We start from the raw sequence: 20,004 nt of genomic DNA on the forward strand, positions 1-20,004 counted from the left end.
GTGAGAGGAAACCCTACTACTAAAAATACTGGATTATGAGTCTGTTTGCATTACCAGTTGTGATCTCCCTAGGTCAAGGGATAGCTGAGAAATTAGCCCTGCTTATAAAACCTAGGAGACTCCATTGGCCTTATGATGGTCCTCAATATTTTGGGAACAGAGTCATCACCCATACCACTAGTGCTTATGTTTCCCTGAAAGCGTATTTAGGCTAAAGAGCTTTATTTTTCCAGACTCATCTCAATATGAGGTACTCAGTCTTTCCACTAAGGTGGGAAAACCTGAGAACTCTGGATAGAGAAAAAATGAAAAATACATAATTAAGGGATAAGCAGCAGAAGAGAACATCTTCTCTCAGAACTTACTTGGCCACGTGGGGTAGGGGACAGGGACATGGCTGGCAAAACCGGGGTGGTCCTCTGATGGAATCTCCGATATAACCATCTAGACATTTCTCACAGTGCTCTCCTGTCGTGTTCCGTTGGCAGTGCTGTGAGGCAAAAGATAGGAAAATTGACAAAGACACAAAAGAGATGTTATACACAGCATATCTGGGAACCAAACAGTACTTAAAGTAAAGGGGATGTCAGGCTGATGGAATTGATTGTGTGGTCAGCACTGATCAGCCCAAAAGAGCCATGTTGGCCCCAGTCAATACTAGAAAGTGTGGCCAATGGTGGATGACTTCATCCTGAACTTCCGTGGGTGCACTGGCAGCTGAGGAGTTTAGAGTTTACATGCAGAGGGGATAATTCATCATCAGGCTGATTTTTCTGCTTGGAATGCCTGGTCATCTTTCAAGATCTGTAGTAGGCCTGAAACCTCCAGGAATTCCTTCTAATGCCCCCTCCCTGATCCTTCCCCCATTCCACTACCCACATGGTACTACTATCATCTACTTCCAACCTCAGCAGCCCTTCCACCACATTGTGCCTCTTGGTACTATACTGGCGCCAACTCAAATGGAGTAGGTACTTAGTAAAATGGAGTTAACGGAGCAGCGACAAGTTCATGGATTAGTCTCTGCCTAGTACTCTAAAGAGGCAGTGATGCTAGTCTGATCGTTTTCTCCAGTAGGACTGAACTGGATTGCACAAAGCCACTGCTGTTAGCACTGTGATATTTTTGTCTTTATGTTCACCAGAGTGTATAAAAGTTGAATAGGGTTTTTGGTGAAAAATTATGCCATTAGAATTAGAAGGTCATCAGGGGCGCCTGGGTGGCGCAGTCTTTAAGCGTCTGCCTTCGGCTCAGGGCGTGATCCCAGTGTTCTGGGATCGAGCCTCACATCAGGCTCCTCCGCTAGGAGCCTGCTTCTGCCTCTCCCACTCCCTGTGCTTGTGTTCCCTCTCTCGCTGGCTGTCTCTGTCAAATAAATAAATAAAATCTTAAAAAAAAAAAAAAGAATTAGAAGGTCATCAAAGAGACAGCCTCCTGTTTAATCCATTCCCTTAGTAACATCTGCGCACAAGAGCTTCCACAGACACAACTGTTTTCGAACAGCGCTCTGTGGAAGAACCTCAGGAAAGGCAGCAGCAGTAAGGTGGACTCTGAGCTCTTGAGTTTTGTCTTTGTGTTCTACGGTGAAGTTCAAAATAGAATAACAAAGTAGAATAAATGCTCCAAACATTTTACATGGGTTAACTGATTTAATTCTTATAATAATTCTAAGGTAAGTTGCTATTTTTTACCCCATTTTACATATGAAGAGATGGAGGCACTGAGAGGTTAAATGATTCACCCAATAAATTGTCACACAGATGGAAGGAGGCAAAAGTGCGATTCAGACTCAGGGAATTTGGCTCCAGTAGCCAGGCTGTTAATTTCCATATTATGCCACTTCTCCAATGTGTTAGACAAAGGGCTCCTTTCCCAAAAGAGGCATAAAATGACTACATTAGAAGGTGTCACACTATTTTACTAACGGTTTGGACTTCAGCTCAAAAGGGCAGATTTCTAATGTGGGTAACAGGTTATCATGGTTGAACAGTCTTTGGGCCTTTGGTCAGCCATTAGGTATGGACAATCTTTGGCCCCTAATTAGAATTATGTTAGCAGAACAGAATTTAGAGGCCAGTTCAGAGTGCCTGACAGATCAATGAGAAACTGAAAAGTAAAGTATGATGTATAGACAACAGGTTGTTAACAAATTTATCCCCCAGTTCTTTTTTTGTTTTTTTTTTAAAGATTTTATTTATTTGAAGAGATAGAGACAGCCAGTGAGAGAGGGAACACAAGCAGGGGAAGTGGGAGAGGAAGAAGCAGGCTCATAGCAGAGGAGCCTGATGTGGGGCTTGATCCCAGAACTCCAGGATCACGCCCTGAGCCGAAGGCAGACGCTTAACGACGGCGCCACCCAGGTGTCCCATATCCCCCAGTTCTTAATACTGTATCTAGAACTAAGTCAGTCTTCAATAAATATTTGTGGGGGGAAAAAAAGAAAGAAAGAGTAGGAAAGAGTGAATTAATGAATTGGTGTCTGGAGCACATAAAGGAAATTAACGTGCACCCGAGTCAGCTCAAAATCGGTGGCAATCTCACATCCCAGGGAAAACTAACGAGCCTTGCCTAACTACCACAAATCTAAGCCATAAGCAACCTGGCATGGCTGCTCATAGGCTGAGGTCAAATTTGTCTGAGTCCTTGTTGGACAGCCGAAGCCTATCTGTGTAGAACAAAACAGGCTTGTTGGAAGATGTTAGGTCATTCTTCCTGCCTGAAATGCTTATTAAGCTGCAAAAATAAGCTAATTCCCTTCTGCCTCCTTATGGCTCGATGGGTGCTTTGAACTCCTTGTCAGGGCTCTAATTCTGCCACAGCAGCCTCAAGGAGCAATTACCCTCCAGGGCAAAGCCACCAAATCTCTTAGACCTCTAAATGCTCAGGGTGCGAACACTGACTTTCCTCACCTGCCTTCCTTTAAAGGGTTTGTTAGGGAATTCCCTAAAAAGTTCTGATATACATTTTGGAAGATGGGCAGAGACAGTTGGCTCTGGAGGCAGGGATGAAGGGCCCTACTGCTTCCATTTCTAGCTGGTGGACTTTGAACAAGTCACTTGACCTTTTTGGGTCTCTATTTCCTATCTGTGAAATGAGAATCCAAATGAGATGGCCTGTAAAATTTCTTCTAGCTCTGAAACCTTTTACTCTGGGATTGCAAATATGCCTTGACCTTCAGTGCTCTGACATTTAAAAAACTAAAAAGAAAAATGACAACGATAAGTAAGTATGTTGTTGAGGGTAGGGGGAGAACTTGTTTTTAAATAAAACTGACCCCACTTAAAAATGAAAGAAGCATTCTGAATCTTTGGCCAGTTGTTAAGAAAACTACATGGTAACAGTGATGGCAGATAAGTGGGTGAGTGTGAGGAATGGCATTTGGGCATCAGCTATGGTTCTTCACATGAGAAATGTGTCTTGATAACTTGGCCACAGAACCAGTTTAATGTAGGAAGGAGGCCTAAGAGGATCAAGTTGGCCTTCTTGTGGTTTGTCACATGAGTATGCGAGACTATAGTCCACCCAGATCTGTGGTTCTCAAACTACGTGCAGGGAGGTCAAAACCATTCTCCTAATAATACTAAGATTTTATTTATCTTTTGAACTCTCATTTTCTCATGTGTGTAAGGTAGATGCTGGAGCTCCTTAGGCTACAGGACATGGAGATATCACCACAGATATGAGATCCAGCTGCCTTCTCTTAAGCCAAACATGGACCATATTTTTAATTTGTGAAGTATGTTTATATTTTATAAAAGCATATTACTTATGCTAATATGCAATGGGTTTATTGGTATTTCAAATAAATTAACAAGAAAATACTAGAAAAACTTTCAGTTTTAAGTTTCTTTTTTTAAAAAGATTTATTTATTTTAGAAAGAGGGAGAGCGAGGGGTGGGGTGCAGAGGGAGAGGAAGAGAGAAACTCAAGCAGTCTCTGTGCAGACCATGGAGCCTGATGCCGGGCTCGGCCTCATGACCCTGAGATCATGACCTGAGCTGAAACCAAGAGTAGGTCACTCCACTAACTGCACTACGCAGCTGCCCCCCCCTTTTTGAAAGATTTATTTACAGTTATATTCCGAATGCGGTAAATATGGATAATCCCCACAAACTAAACTCTTTGGCAACTTGAATAACTCTTCTGAGTGCGAAGGGCTCATGAGACCAAAAGCTTGAGAACTTCTGCTCTGTCTAGCTCAGTGCTTCTTAAGCTTCACTGTGCACTCCAAGGCCCTGGGGATCTTGTGAAAATGCAGATTCTGATCCAGGATAGCTGGGGTGGAGCCCGAGTATCTGCCTTTCTCACAAGCTCCCAAGTATCACCAGGGCTGCTGGTCTAGACTATACTTTAAGAAGCAAGGGTCTAAATAGAAACACCTAGAATAAGTAACACTGCCAGTTGCTCAGCATTGGGCCTGAGCCTGAGTATCTGGCATAGAAAGACAATACATTTTACCACAATGAAGAGTGACCCAAGTGTCTCGTAAGTTATAAAATGAAAGGTTTTTGCATTTGTTAGTTTGTTATTTTACTAATTCATTCATTCATTTAATGAGCCTGGATTCAGCTGATATCATGACAGACAACGAGCTGTGTCTGCTATTAAAATGAAGAAGACCAAATTCATTTATGTGTCATTTTATGACAAAGACCTGGTTCCTGCCTTTGAGTAACTCACAGGCTTATGAAGGAGACAGAGAGGCCAACAAACACTAATACAGTGTGCTTGGTGCTGTGACTAAGGTATGTATAAAGGATATTCCTACTATGGAACGAAGAGGAAGGAAACGTTCTGGCTTTTCCTCAGAAAGTTGGAGAAGACCTAATGGCGGTGATGACATTTGAACTAGGCCTTGAAGGATAAGCAAGAAATCCCAGGTAGAGAGCAGGGGAGCACAAATTCAGACACAGACTCTGCACATAACAAGTTAGTCCCCGTGGCAGTGAGCAGCTCAGTGGGGCTGGAGTAGAAAGCCTTGAAAGATTTTAGAAAGGAGAATGCCTTGATTAGGTTGAAAGACATCTCCATTGCTGGTAAGGGAAACAGATTAGGGGAAGGAAAGTCTGGAACAGGGCATGATGAGTCATTGGGAAGTCATGGCTATGGTCTGGGAGGGACGCTGTGGATGTGAATGAAGGCAGTGGGATGGCAGAGAAGAGAAGAGGCTTTCTCTGCGGTTGAATGTTGGGGAAGAGGGAAAGGAAGTTGATGAAACATCTGTGACATCCTAGTATGAGGGCTTGGCAGAATGATGCTGTCATTAATGAGATGGAGAACATAAGAAGAGGAAAACATTCAGGGTTAAATGAAGAAACACGAATGATGTATAGGGAACTTATTTGCATTCAGTTCCTATTATATTCTCACGTGACTGGGCACAAAGCAACAAAGGACTCTAAATTGTTTGGACATAAAATTTTCTGACGTTGTTTCAAAACTTCAGTTAGCATGGAACCAAATCCATCCCTATTTGCAAAATTTTGGGGTTTTCCAAGTTGCAATATATTGGAAAATTGTCAAAATTTTGATGTAAGAATTACACATTTGATCTAGATACCAACTTTATAGTTGCAAGTAAAACAGGAAAAAGAAGTCTCTATAACTCAATTTTTTCTTGCTCTGGGATGTCTAATGAATGCACTGGTTTATTAATCACACGTACTTAGTCTTACAGGAATTTACATTGGTTGATTTCTGTCTTAAGCACATAATAAAGGAGAGTTTGAAAAGCATGAGAAAAATGCTAGTGTCTGCAGAAATTAGAGATGTAATATCTTTGCTTTCCTGAATGAAGTTTTAATTAGGCTTTGAGAATAATAAAAAATTCATTAGCTTTCAATATATTGGATTACTTCCCTTTCTCCGTTATGCTTAGGGTGGGGTAGAAGTCCATTTGAATATCAATATTTTTTTAACGACAAAATTACTACAGACAGTTGTAGAGAATTTAGGGAGGCGTACTGTAAAGTAAAAAGAAAATAAAAATCCATCTATGTTTCCACCAGCCAGATAACAGCTTGATGGGTGTCTCTTTAGATTTCAATGATATTTTTTGCTGTTCTTTTAATAGTTTTAAATCTGAATATTCTCATTCAGATCTAGAAAAAATATTTCCTGCAATGCTGGGACAGACCCTGAAATCTTTTTAAGTTTTCATTTGATTGTCACTGAGCAGATAGGGATTTCTACATGTGTTTCTAAGGCTCCCATGATCCTCATACCTTGACCTTTACTCTATTGGTCATGTCCAGAAGCACTTTCAAGTAGGTGTTTCTGTTCAACCCAACACAGTGGAAACCACTTAACCCAGATCCTAGACTAGCGTCTGGCACATAGGTGGAGCTCAAAAAAAAAAGCAAAAAACTTATTTGTTAAATGGTTAGATGAAACCAATAGACCAACCAATCCTTAACCAAAAGGAACCCGAGGAGCCCTGTTTCTGTGGTAAACTTCAAGTCAGATTTTCTTCACTCTAGTTCTGGTCAGTGGGCTCCTGGCTTTCTCCTAATGATGAGAAGAATCTTTAGATGGGAACTGGCCTTTGTCATGTCCTCTTCCTAATTCTCTGTACCTAACCTATAGACTTGGGATAAAATATGGGTTATTAGGGACCAGGCATTCCTACCACCAGCCATTTGTCCGCTTCTACTTGTTTCTTCCCCTAAGTCCTTTCTCATGCCTCCTTCTGGAGCTTTCCTAGAGAGTCTGCCGTGTCCACTGGAGTTGCCTGGTCTTTGGGGCCCTGTCTGGCTGACTCAGCTAAGAACCCCTCCCAGTGCATTCTAGTTCTGATAAGATGCAAGGTAGCTTTTTGGAAACACCCAACACATGTTGGATTTCATTCATGAAGCCACTTTTCACTTAGCCACTTTTCTGCATTTGAAGAGTTAGCATCCCTTCTGTGAAGACACCTCTAAGCTTCTTTGGTATGTCTTAAATGGTAGCATAAGTTTGTTTACTCTATATTTTATTGTCAAATGGCTTAGTTCCTTAAAATCAGTCTATAAAATATAAGGTCAAATCGAAATTGGACATTGGAATGAAGGAAGAATTAGAAACAACTGGGGGAGGGCAAGGTGGAGGGAGGCATTATAAGCCTTCAAAATAAAAACAAAATTAAAATGAAGTAAGAAAGAAGGCCTTTTATTTTTGGCTGTGTATGGAAGATGGGAGAAATGAGTTAGGCGGGCAAACTATAAGAACTGATGCAGACTCAGGCCCACAGTAGACTGCAGGAGGTATCCCTCAGAGTCACTGCTGCTTCTCTGGTGCCCTGAGAACTGGATGAGCTGGATGGAGGAGCTACAGGGCAGGAGCTGATCACCCGCCCAGCTCCACCAGGAGGCCAGACAGGGATGCCAAAGGAAACAGGAAGATCTGAGTTTGATTCCAGTGGGACGCCATTGGCAATATATTTACCACCTAAGTGGCAAAATGTTCTTTCTATGTTGGCAAACCTCTCTGTTCACTACTTACATTAAATTCAGTACAAATTACATCCTGTTTTTGTTTTTCTAAATTAAATTTATAAGAATATACATATCTATATTTAGCTCGGGGGGATAAGATTGTGGGTCATTTTCACTCTGAATTTCATGTACAGCACATAGCTGTATTGTTGTTTTGTTTGTTTTTTACATTGAGCATATATTACTTCAATCAGGGAGAAAAGCTATTTCCATCTGGGTAGAGTTGGGGTAGGGGGCTCACCATTAGGGTGAGTAGGATGGCTATTTCTTTCTTTCTTTTTAAAATATTTTGTCTTAGAACAAAGTAATTGCAGGAAGATGGGCAGTTTCCTTGAGTGGGCATAAGATTTCATACCCCAGTCCATCCCCAAACTTCTATTAGAACTTTATATGCCCAGGAGCTGTGAAGAAATCATATGAGGACCGTCTCCCTCAGAACTCATGTTTAGGTCAGAGAGAAAACCACGACAGTTCGTATTCTGACAAAGTCACCATAAGAAGAGTGGCTTTGTCCTTTGTTATAGCTCTTCACAGGCACTAGCAGGAGGGACTTTTTAAAAATTTAATTTAATTTAAATTTTTTTATGATGTTCAATTAGCCAGCATATAGTACATCATTAGTTTTTGATGTAGTGTTCAACGATTCATCAGTTGCATGTAACACCCAGTGCTCATCACCACACGTGCCCCAGGAGGGACTTTTTGCCCTTCTATTTCAGTCTTCCATCTTACTGGCTTCCTGATGGCAGCTGATGAGCCTGCCAGGCCCTATTGTCTTCTATTTAAAAAAAAACAGATAACAAAGAGCCTTTAATTGGTCAAATTATCGGAGATGTACATTATTAGTTCAAGTGCATCCAAGGGATTTTCTTTTCAAATGTCACTGGGATTAAAATAACAGGAAACCGGAGATGGAAGCATTAGAAAGGGGCTGGCTTTGGCAGCTGCCTGTCCCTACAGGGCTGCAGAGGACATCCTGGATGTAACGGTTATTTAAGAAGATGGGGGGCGGGGAAGACAGAAACACCAGGACTAAACAAACACTACAAAGAGGTGGCTGTGTCCAGTGTTTGCCACTACATTCTCTCTGTCTCTAGAAAAGTGGCAACTGCTGGGTTCAAAGCAGAGGAAATGTTCTAATTTGCATCTTAATGTAATGCATTTACAATGGGTAAAATAGCACCTCCGTGTGCACACCTTCGAGACCACTTGTAATCAAAATGATCTGCTTAATAGGGATAATTATACTAATTTTGAGGTAAATAGGATGTATTTAATTAAGAATTCTTGTGGTTTATGCAAAAATACTCTTGCAGTTTTGGAAAGCCTCTGCTGCCTCATAGGATCGTGAAGAATCTAGTTTTCCTGCCGTGTGGGATAGGTCCTGAAGGGAACCATGAGCATAACGCATAAGTCTGTAAAAATGCCTCCGAGGACTTCTACTAAAGCCATTTCTCGTAAATATGTCCATAGCCATTTTCACAAAGCTGTCAGTCCATTCAGTGAACATAGAAAAGGTACGGCAAGCCCTGTTTGCTAGAGGCTCCCCAGTCTCCTCCACAAGTCTGTATAATACTTCAACGGAAGAACAAGTTATTTGGGGAATTCATTCCAGTTAAGGGGGAAAAAAAAAGTCTTCTGGGGGCTGAAACACAGAATTACAAAGACCATAAGGCCAAAGTTTTCATGTTTATTAGCTATTTGATCAAACCTTTTTTTTTTTTAGACAAATCTTGATCTGTAGACCCAATTATCTTAAGTTGTAAAAATAGGCTATGAAACAACCGTTTTATTCTCCTGGTTTATGTGGAATGAAGCCAAACATATGGCAAACTATACGATTACAGAGGAATTTGGATGGATGATTTCCTCCTCTGTGTACCGTTTCCAATCCCTTCACCATTGGTCTATAGTAGGAAACCAGCCGCCCAGGGTGTTAGGTCAGTTCTCTCCAGGAGCATATGCCACGTCATACCTATGCCCTGATGGCCACTTACAATCACCAGCAGTTTCTATGACGTGTCTTAGAGGAAAAGGTGAAGGATAAAAAGAGAGCTTGATTAGCTTTTTCCTAGGGAGCTCCAACGTGCAAGAATGTTTGCTCCCCACTGGAGATGCAGAAACCCAGTGCAGTATATGAAAAGTGACAGGTGCCCCGACCTACCATACAGAATCCAGAGCCATCCAAGCACTCGTCAGAGTTACCGTTGCAGCCACAGGGCATGCATTCTCCTGACTGGGCGAGAAAGAATCCAGCACCGCATTTCTGAAACAGACACAACAAAAATATTTTCTTTGTTGAAAAGGCCTCTTTTGGTCGGTATTTTCTGACAAGAATAAGAGGAGATGGTTATTAAACGATCTAAATATTTCTTTACCAAATGTACTAGAATGAACTGTTTATACTGCCATTCAGTGATGTATATCTATTTTTTTTTTTGTTATTTTCCCCCCCTTTTATATTTTTTAAAACTTTTCAGGGGAAGAGGAAGATCTTTAACACTGTCCTAATGTTGTAAGGAAGAATAAGATTTTTCAGTAACAGTAAAGGAGAAAGAAATTTTCTAATGTCTTCTAACCAAACCAAACCAAACCAAACCAAACCAAACCAAACCAAACCATGACAACTAGTGAGGGTGAGGAATTGTTTCATGCTCCTTATAAATAAAGACGTCCGGTTTCAGAGATTACTGGCTATAGCATAACAACTCAGAGATGTGTCTTTCATGCTTGGGCTCTTAAAAAATTGTTTCTCTGCAGATCCTAACATTTTTAAAGGAAGGGGTAGAGAAGTTAATGAATTCTTATACTTGTCAGGTCCTGTGTGGGTGCTGTTCAGGTATTTCATTTATCCTCATAGCTCTGTGAGGAACATATTATTTTCCCTCATTCTAGTGATGAAATCATTAGACCCAGAGGTGCCAAGTGGGTTGTGGCAATGTTAAACCATCTTGCGATGTGCCAGTCAACCTGTACCAGTCAACCTGTACAACGATGAATTGCCCCCACCCCCCTGCCAATGTCAGTTGAGAAACTTTGCAAGATTGTTCCTGATTTATAGGATAGGAGCTGTGAATATGTATTTTATGTTTCTTCAGAAGGTCTTCATGATGCAAGGCAGCAATGGCATTATAGACCTAGAAGTCCACTCCCTGCCCATCAGACAGATTCACTTCTAAAGAATTCCAGACAGATAAGAATCTGGGTTGTTTCCACAAACTTACAGAGTAGATTTCACATCAGCCTCTCCCCCCATTTCATTGACTCATTGTACTTTGTACTATCTTGGCCACCAGGAAATTTTTCATTGTATCTGGCTGAAGTCCCTCTGACTGCTGTGCAAACCCATTTCCTCTTGCTTTTTTCTCTGTGAAGAAAAGAACCCCTAGACATTATTCACAGCATAAAAACACCACCAGTTTGGACCCAAAAACTAAAGTCTAATATATTCAATTGGGAGGTAGTTTAAAAGAGAATAATGACGTTTGTCCATTAAAGAAAAGGCGAAGAAATTCCATCTTTCTAAGTGAGAGAAAGTAAGGCTGAGAGGGGACTGATTGATAGTTTATAATGGAGAATTTGTGGTTGATAGGAAACCTTTTTCTCAATTTCCACTAGGGAATAATAGAAAGGGAAAGTGCTAAAACTGCAGCAGGAAGCATTTAATTTAGACCATCTAAGTTCATGTGTTTTTGAATTTTGTTTCAAAATATAAAAAATACATGTTTGGGGCAGACCTGGCTGGCTCAGTCAGTAGAGCATGCGACTCTTGATCTTGGGGTTGTTTGAGCCCCACACTGGGTGTAGTGATTACTTAAATATAAAATTTTAAAAAAATGCATGTTTAATGGTGATGCAGTACACAGATATACATATATGTATGTAAATATATAAGGATATACATATATATCAGAAAAAGATTCACAAAGCAATAATTAACCTATGTGCCATGTACCTTAAACTTCTTTATTTTATTTAAAAATATACCCTTGTTATAAGGTATAAGATTGATTTGGTGAACCTTGAGTATGTTGCATCCTGCAGTTTGACATGAAGAGGCTTTTAATTATCAGAGGAATGGATAAGAATAGCGAGGGCCTAGTATTACTTATCTCAGTAGCTTCCAAAACAGTGCTTTCTGTGCTAACTGACTGACCAATTCATGAACATGTGGGGAACCTCTTATTTAGAAGTTCTGACAGAGGAGCGAAAAAATCTGTATTTTTTATAAAATAAAAATTGTATTTAAAAATTACTTATTTAAGTTAATTATTCCTTTTCCCCCTGGCTTTATTGAAATAATAATTGACATTTAACATTGCATAAATTTAAGGCATACAATGTGTTGATTTGATACCTGTATATATCGCAAAATGATTACCAGCATAGCTTTAGCTAACAACTCCATTGTGTCACATAATTTCCATTTCTTTTTTGTGAGGAGGACATTTAAGATGTACTCTCTCAGCAACTTTCAAGTATATAATACAGTGTTATTAACTATAGTCATTGGGCTGTACGTTAGATGTTCAGAACTTGTTAATCTCGTAACTGGAAGTTTGTACCCTATGACCAGCCTCTCCCCATTTCCCCTACTCCCCAGCCCCTGTGACCACCATTCCTGTCTCTGTTTCTATGAATCCCAATGAGTGGGACAGAGATTAGAGGTGTATTAGAAGGGGAAAAGCATACTGGTGGTGGCAGGGGGTCCGGTAGTGATGCCTGGAAACAACATGAGAAGATCTACTTGTACCATCAACAATAGTAAGGACCCGTCTCTGGCCCAAGGTATCAAGTTTCAGTAAGGCTGCTCTAAACTGATGCTAGGTCAGGTCTTTAAGGTATTCTTGCTGCTCTTTCATTTAAAGGAGACAAAGAAAATTAAGATTTGCCCTGAATAAATGCATCATTTTGAATATGACAGTAGTTAATCCTTTATGTCTTTGAGGACTTGGGTAAATCGAGAGATTCATATTCAAAGAACAAAAATAAAATTGCACAACACAGAAAAAAATCCCAAATAACAATAGCAAAAACAAATTTTTGGTAAATTCTGTATTTTAGAATAGCTTTAGAGTTACAGAAAAATTACAAGGATCTGTTTTTGTTTTTTTATTTTTTAAAGTCTCCTGAAGATTCCAATGTGTGATTAAGGATTGCTGTAAAGCATCTCACAGTGCCTGGTTCATGTTAATTGCTCAACGAATCCTTGTGATTTAAACAGTTTGGACCAGGATAGGAAATCTGAAGCATATGTGCTGTTGGAAACCAACGGCTTATGCTGCTGATATACCCACAGCTCCCTGCTAGGGCTGGATTTGGTCTCCGGTCTTTTTCAACACAGTCCAGGCAGCCACGGCTAAGACTGGACCGTGCTCAATGAAATCTTTATGTTATGCCAAGTGTAGGAGGTGACTTCACCCAGAGAGTCTGTCATTATCCACTTATCCACTCCCCAGGCTAAGGCTCTGCCCTTGTGTGAAATGGCCTTGGCTCCAGTCTTTTAAACTGTGGGAGATGGGAAGAAAAAGGAAGCCAGGGATAGGGTCGTGTGGAACACCCTATGAAGAGGGTGAGGTGGGGCGGAAACCAGCCAAATTCTTTCCTGCTGGGCTTTGTACACTTGAAAGATTCTATTTTCTAATTCATCTATCCAGAGGGGAGGCGCCATTTTTAAATTTGTGTAAAGGTACCATATAGGCTAATGGAAGCCCTGGGCATGGGAGCTTCTGATGCCACTAATATGTGCACTGGATACCTTGGACCCTTTGTGTTGTAGAATCTTAGAGGATTTCTTAGAATGGCAGATTCTTAAGTGGTTCCAGAGAAGTTTGAGTATCCTCAAGGAAGAGCTATATAATGTTGTTCCTTTTATGTAGAAATGTTTTGTCATGGCTCCAGAAAATTCTGTTAATTTTTACTAAATCTCTTCTTGAAATTCTATAGGAACTGGCGAAACTGACCTTTGTTATAATATTAACAGGTAGATAATTTCAAAAATGAGAGCAGAGTTATTTATAGTTTTGTTCCTGGTTAGCAATCTCTTGGCTTAGTTATCCTAAGACCTGTGTTATTTAGAGATTTTGAAAGCTGAGTGGTCTTCCCACAGAGAAAATGAATGTCTGCCTGATTTCTTTTGGAATATTCTCCAGAATTTATTAAACGAAGATGGTGTTTATGTTGATATACGTGTGTGTGAGCAAGAGAAGTGTTACAATCAATTTTTAGATGCCACACTGAACACTTTTGTCCATATGAGAAGACCCGACCTATAGTATACAACTGTATAAACACATGGATGGCTGAACTAAGAACATTCAGAGGGCTTATACTGCCTGGGTTGGTGCGGGCCTTAAAAATTAATAACAATAACAAGGATAATGATGATAGTTATGAAGATAATTATAGCATAGTTGTTATTTATTGAGGGCCTATGTGCCAAGTATTATAAGTGCTTCATCCACATTATGGTACTTGCTCTTTGTAACAAATCTGTGCATTAGGTGTAAGTATCTGCATTTTGGAAATGAACAAACTGCTGGTCAGAGAAGATGAAAAATATTTCCAGTGTCACACAGCTTTATACCGAGGTCAGACAGATCTAAATCTTGTTCTTTCTCTGCGGTAACATGCTGCTTCTCATAAAAACAAAAGAAAGAAGGAAAGAGAGGAAAAGAAAGAAAGAAAGAAAGAAAAGAAAGGAAGGATAAAAATTTATTTAACTGAACCTTTAAGTAATTGAACATAAATTCCCTGTTTAAGTCACTGCGTTGGTCATTTTGTATACTTCTCTCATGTTAGCCCACAACAACCCTATGAAGGTAATAGCTGTCACCTATAATTTATAGATGAGTCTTTGAATTAGGGTTTGTTGTGCAGCCAAGTAACACAGACAAGAAATGGCGGACCTAGAATTTAGATCCTTCGTTTGAGTCCTGGGTTTGAGCTCTTAACCATCTAGTATACAATTACTATGTATTAACCCAACCCCTTTTGTTGGACAGTTAGGTTATTTCCAAATTTTTGCTGCTACAAACAGTCCAAAGCAGGCTGAAATGGATAAAAATGTAAAATCTTTCCTTTAAACTCCAGAAAAAAGTTCTTAAAAAAAGATATGTGCTTAAAATATATAGTCATTAATATATGAAAATCATTGAATGGGAATATCTACACTGAACAATTTATTTTAGCCCAATTGTCATTTTAACTAATTACTTTCCACAAAATCATTTGTAGACTTTTTATAGCTCTCCGTTATTAGCTACTATATTATTACAGCTTGTCTCTTGTTTGAACACTGATTGGATTAATCAATGACATTTACTTCTGCCTCAAAGAATAAAAGTGAAGATTGCCATTTGCTTACTTTGTTATCATCAGTATGGTGTCTGGCTTTGAGTAAAAATCAATGTGTGTGTACTTGACTAATTTTACATTTTTAGAAATTAGAATTAGATGGAACTTAAGGAAGAAATTGGTACGGTATACTCACGTGCCACTTATATTTAAAGGACCTGGGAGTGACAGTATTTGTTGATATTATTGCAGAAGGCATTATTTCCAGAGGTCCATCATATAATCACAATATTAATTATTTCATAAGATAATATAACAAAGTGAGATTGTTTCTTAACAAGGAGGATAACATTTATACAGCTGATTGATAGTTTTTGTCCTCATATGATTCTTCATATGAGAGAACAGTGACTGAAACTAACAATATTTTCATCATACAGGACATTTTTAAAATTTTCTTAAGATTCTAAAGTCATGCTTTTTTGAGGTATAGTCCAGTCTGCATCCCTTGAGTATAGTAAACTCAAGCTAAGCAATACCATTTTAGGTTAAAAATGTTCACAAAAATTCACAAAAATCTCACTGGGTTTTCCAAATATTGTCACAGAGGAGCTAACTAATTGGCTCAAAGTCACTACTTTTGCATAGATATTGAATCTCTAGAACCTTCAGGTTTTCTTTTGGAAAGCCTGATAGACTAAACAATTTAAATGCTCAAATAGCATTCTTTAGGAACCTGAGGGCCCCAAACACCCATTAAAACAAACAACGGCAGAAATTGATCAAATTTAGGAAGAGTCTGAAGTCGTCATGTGAGACCCATCTTGAGATCTCTCTCGGAGAGAATCAGACCCTAATCCCCAGCTGCAACAAATGTCCATGAATTAATTATAATAAAATTCCATTATAAAGAGCATACTCTACAGCCCTGCACCTTTTCTAATAACATCTGACCTATAATATAGTAGTCCCCCCCTTATCTGTGGTTGATACATTCTAAGACCCCCAGTGGATGCCTGAAATTACAGATGGTACTGAACCCTATACATACTATGTTTTTTCCTGTATATACATACCCATGAATGTTAATGTTATATGTTATGAAGTTTAATTTATAAATTAAGCATAGTAAGAGATTAACCACAATAACTAATAATAAAATAGAACAATTATAACAGCATACTGTAATAAAAGTTATGTGAATGTGACCTTTCTCTCTCTCTCAAAATATTTTATTGTACTGTATTCACCTGTTTTCTTTTGGATGATATGAGATGAAAGAATGCCTGTGTGAAGAGATGCAGTGAGGTGAATGACGTAGGCATTGAGACCTAGCGTTAGGCTACTATTGACTTCGAGGATCAGCTGCTTCTGGACGGAGGTTAACTTCAAGTAGCTGAAACCACAGAAAGCAAAATACTGCACAAGGGCAGGGGGATCACTGTAGAAGTTCGCTTTGTGTCTTCAACTAAGGATTTGCAAACATTTTACAAATATAGATTCATCTTTCTTTCTTTTTTTAAATTATTTTTATTTTGTTATATTAGTCACCATACAGTACATCCCCAGTTTTTGATGCAATGTTCCATGGTTCATTATTTGCATATAACACCCAGTGCACCACGCAATACGTGCCCTCCTTACTACCCATCACCGGCCTATCCCAATCCCCCACCCTCCTCCCCTCTGAGGCCCTCAGTTTGTTTCCCAGAGTCCACAGTCTCTCAGTGTTGATTCATCTTGCTTTCTGAATTAGACTTCTAGAATTTTGATTCATTAGCTTTTGCTTTAATTTACTGAGGCTCGATGTGGAAAGCATTAAAACAACAACAACAACAACAACAACAACAACAACAAAAACACCCCAAACCAAAAACCTCTCTGAACTTATTCACTTGTGTCCAGAGTCATTGCTACCTTCCAAATTAGTGTTCTTCAGATTTAACAGCCCACATCCAATTCTCTTTCTGCTTATGTATGTATACAATGAGTTCACTTTTCTCCTCATTTCCAGGCAGCAATGATTTTAGCTCTAGTTTTAGTTTTAGAGAATTCCATTTTTTTAACGTGAATAATAAAAGTCACCTTAAGATTGAATATTATGCTCACTTAAAAGCTAAACCTTTGTGCCTTTACTCTGAGTCTGTGGGTCTTGCACAATGCTGACTTCCATCTGCTTAAAACTTAGGCCGACCTGGGGCGCCTGGGTGGCACAGCGGTTAAGCGTCTGCCTTCGGCTCAGGGCGTGATCCCGGCATTCCGGAATCGAGTCCCACATCGGGCTCCTCCACTGGGAGCCTGCTTCTTCCTCTCCCACTCCCTGCTGTGTTCCCTCTCTCGCTGGCTGTCTCTCTGTCACATAAATAAAAATAAAATCTTAAAAAAAAAAAACTTAGGCAGACCTAAGAATCAGTATTCAGGGGCCTTTTAATAGGGACCAATGGTTCAATTTAATGTATTCAGAAATAACAATTAAGCCTTTGCTGGGGAGGAGCGACTTCTGAGAACATATGAATTTATTACCTGGGTAGGCATCTTACAGGCCATCTTTTCCGTGTCTATAAAAATAAAAGATAAGGTATCTGGGTTGGAAAGCAGTACTGAATTAAGCTATTGGTAACGTTTGACTCTCTATTTTTTCAGGGAGGGCTTAGCACATCCTGTTTGTTCATATACAAAGTTTATGTCAAAGTGCCAAAATAAGTTAAAGGCACTATGCAATGTGTAGTAGTTAGCAAAAGTTGACTTCTTGATCAATTTTACTTGAATGTGGACAGAATTCCCCATGTATCATCCCTTGGGTCTTTTTAAGTTATTGTTTGCGTAATTGAAATTACCCACATTTCAATAGGTGAAGTTAAGTTTTAGATTTTGACAGTGATTTCACCATAGCTTGATTAGGGAAGTGGTTTCAACATTCTTCAGAGACTTATCCAGTTGGAAGGCATTTCTTCTTATAATTGGCAGAATAAAGCTAGGGCATTGCTGAACACAAGCTGTTTCTCCCAGTGGGCTCTTGGAGCTACGTTTGAGCTCATTGCTTGGGACCTGTGTCTGCCATGCCTTGGCTGGCGTGCAAAACACTCCAGCTCTCGTTGTAATCACCAGTGAGACAGAGACAAGGATCTGGTTCTGAGGAATTCTGAGAAGCACAGAGCTGTCTTGACCGGAGTTAATCCAGGTCCTTTAATTCTGTAAAGTGGGGAGGTATTTATCATGGCATTTACGTCGCATTTAGTGTGGCTTTTCTTCAGTACTTTTTATGGGCTTTTTGAGAATTCTCTTGGGCAGGAAGTCAGTGCTCCACCCAAAGATCTCAACTAACTATTCCCAAACCCTGTACTTGGTCCAATGTTACTCGGACTGGAGATACCAACAGACTCTGGCTGTGATGAAATACTACCACCCTTGGTTCTCTCTAGTCGTATAACCAAAAGGATCAAACGAGAAAGTTTAGAGCCCTAAAGCCATAAAGATTTTCTTTTGAAGTGCTGGATTTAGGGATGATTATGTTCATTAATACTGATGAAAATTTCTTTAATTGTCTCCTGGAAAAGTTACTTTAAATACTTTGTAAGTTGCTCATTTGTAGTAGTGATTGCGCTTATATAACATAATGGAGCATTAGTGGTGCCTTTTTTCCTTTGATTTTCTTGAAAAAATCTGCTAACATCTGGCTTTCTGCTCTGGGTCCTCATCACATCATCTTACGTAACTTGTTCTTTTCACTCCCTGCCTGCCAAGCTATAGTTCCACAACATAGCCTTGACCAGATTTTTTTTTTTTAATATCTCAAAACTGACTCAGTTTTATTTAATTTACTGGGGCAAATGCCATAGACACATTTCCAAGAAAGGAAGAGATGTGGTGTAGAAGGGCTAGAAGAACAAGCAGAGAGAAATGACTTCAGAGTTACAGGCATTTGGGGGATTTTTACATGACTCCTTCACCACTTGGCAGGAATCAATGTTGTGAGATGACAGACATTTCTGTCATCTTCCACTGGGTTTTTATGAATAATAACAGCTAATATTTATTGACCGACACCAGGCACGGAGTTAAGTGCTTTTTATAGACATTCCAATTTGGTCATCACCCTTTAATGGCCCACGGTCTTGCAAATGTCTGACTAAATTGTTTTTTCTTTTCACAAGGAATTGGGAAGCTTAATTGTCTATTAACTTACAGTGGCTTCCTTTCAGTGCGCCCAGGGAAGACAGTAGTGCTTCCTTGGGCAGGTTGACTGGTTGGAATGTTCCATCAGCTTCCTTTGCTAATAAATGTGCCTCTCCTGTCATGAAGTCCTCACAGTCCCTCAGTGCTATGCTTACCCTGGATCACTCAAGATGCAAAGCACAAAGCACTGGCGGTCCTGCTTTTCTTTCGTTACGCTCTTCCTCATGGGTTTATGCGTCACTGAAGAAATGCTACTGTGAATTAGTAGAAAAGGAGAAATACATCCCAAACCTCTACTGTACCCATTTATTCTCAGGAAATAACCTTGCCTCTTCTTTCAGTGAGAAAATAGAGGTCACTGGGTGAAAAATCTCGTACTATCTGTTAAGATTCATCTTTATCCTTTTTTTTTTTTTTAAAGATTTTATTTATTTATTTGAGAGAGAGAGAACATGGTGGGTGGGGTGGATAGGGGCAGAGGGAGAAGCAGGCTCCCCACTAAGCAGGGAACTTAACTCAGGGCTCAATCCCAGGACCCTGGGATCATGACCTGAGCTGAAGGCAGACGCTTAACCAACTGAGCCACCCAGGTTCCCCTCATCTTAATCTTGACTCATTCTAATTTCCTCTGCTCATCTCAGAGAGGATGGCACTCCTCATATTAGAAGAGGTGAGCCCTCTCTTTGTGCTCTGGGACCCATCCACCTGACCCCGTGCCATTACCTGGCCTCCTTCTCTCACACAGCATCCAGCAACTTACACCCACAGGGGTGAGAGGCAGAGCATAGTTAGGTCCTGGGTCCTGTGTTGGATGAGCTGTGACTTCTTCCCTGGTGCTCAGATTCTAAGAACACCTTCGGTCAGTTCTACCTCCCTTTTATTCTCCTCCTCTTTTGCTCAGCCAAACTTCAAGAGTGGGAGAGAATACAATTACACTGGCTCTGCTTTCTTCATGCCAACCCTTGGCTCTGTGCATTGCCTGGCTTCTGTCTCCATTGTGCCACCGAGGAGCTGTCAGAGGACCCAGGGCAGAGCTGATAAAGCTGTCGTCTGATGTCTT

General features: G+C 40.0%; 1 protein-coding gene across 2 annotated transcripts in view; it reads right to left on the bottom strand.

Moving 5' to 3' along the window:
- The window catches only part of LAMA4 (laminin subunit alpha 4), a 147,155-nt gene that overhangs the window by 100,445 nt on the left and 26,706 nt on the right, over positions 1-20,004 (bottom strand). For both annotated transcript variants that reach the window (XM_034669004.1, XM_002917163.4), the window contains exons 2-3: positions 9,637-9,738; positions 366-490 (exon numbers count right to left, since the gene is read on the bottom strand). In XM_034669004.1, the coding sequence (XP_034524895.1) occupies positions 366-490; positions 9,637-9,738 (227 nt within the window). The remainder of the gene's footprint in view (positions 1-365; positions 491-9,636; positions 9,739-20,004) is intronic.

This window comes from Ailuropoda melanoleuca, chromosome 10 (genome assembly GCF_002007445.2).
Source record: "Ailuropoda melanoleuca isolate Jingjing chromosome 10, ASM200744v2, whole genome shotgun sequence".
Classification (NCBI taxonomy): domain Eukaryota; kingdom Metazoa; phylum Chordata; class Mammalia; order Carnivora; family Ursidae; genus Ailuropoda; species Ailuropoda melanoleuca.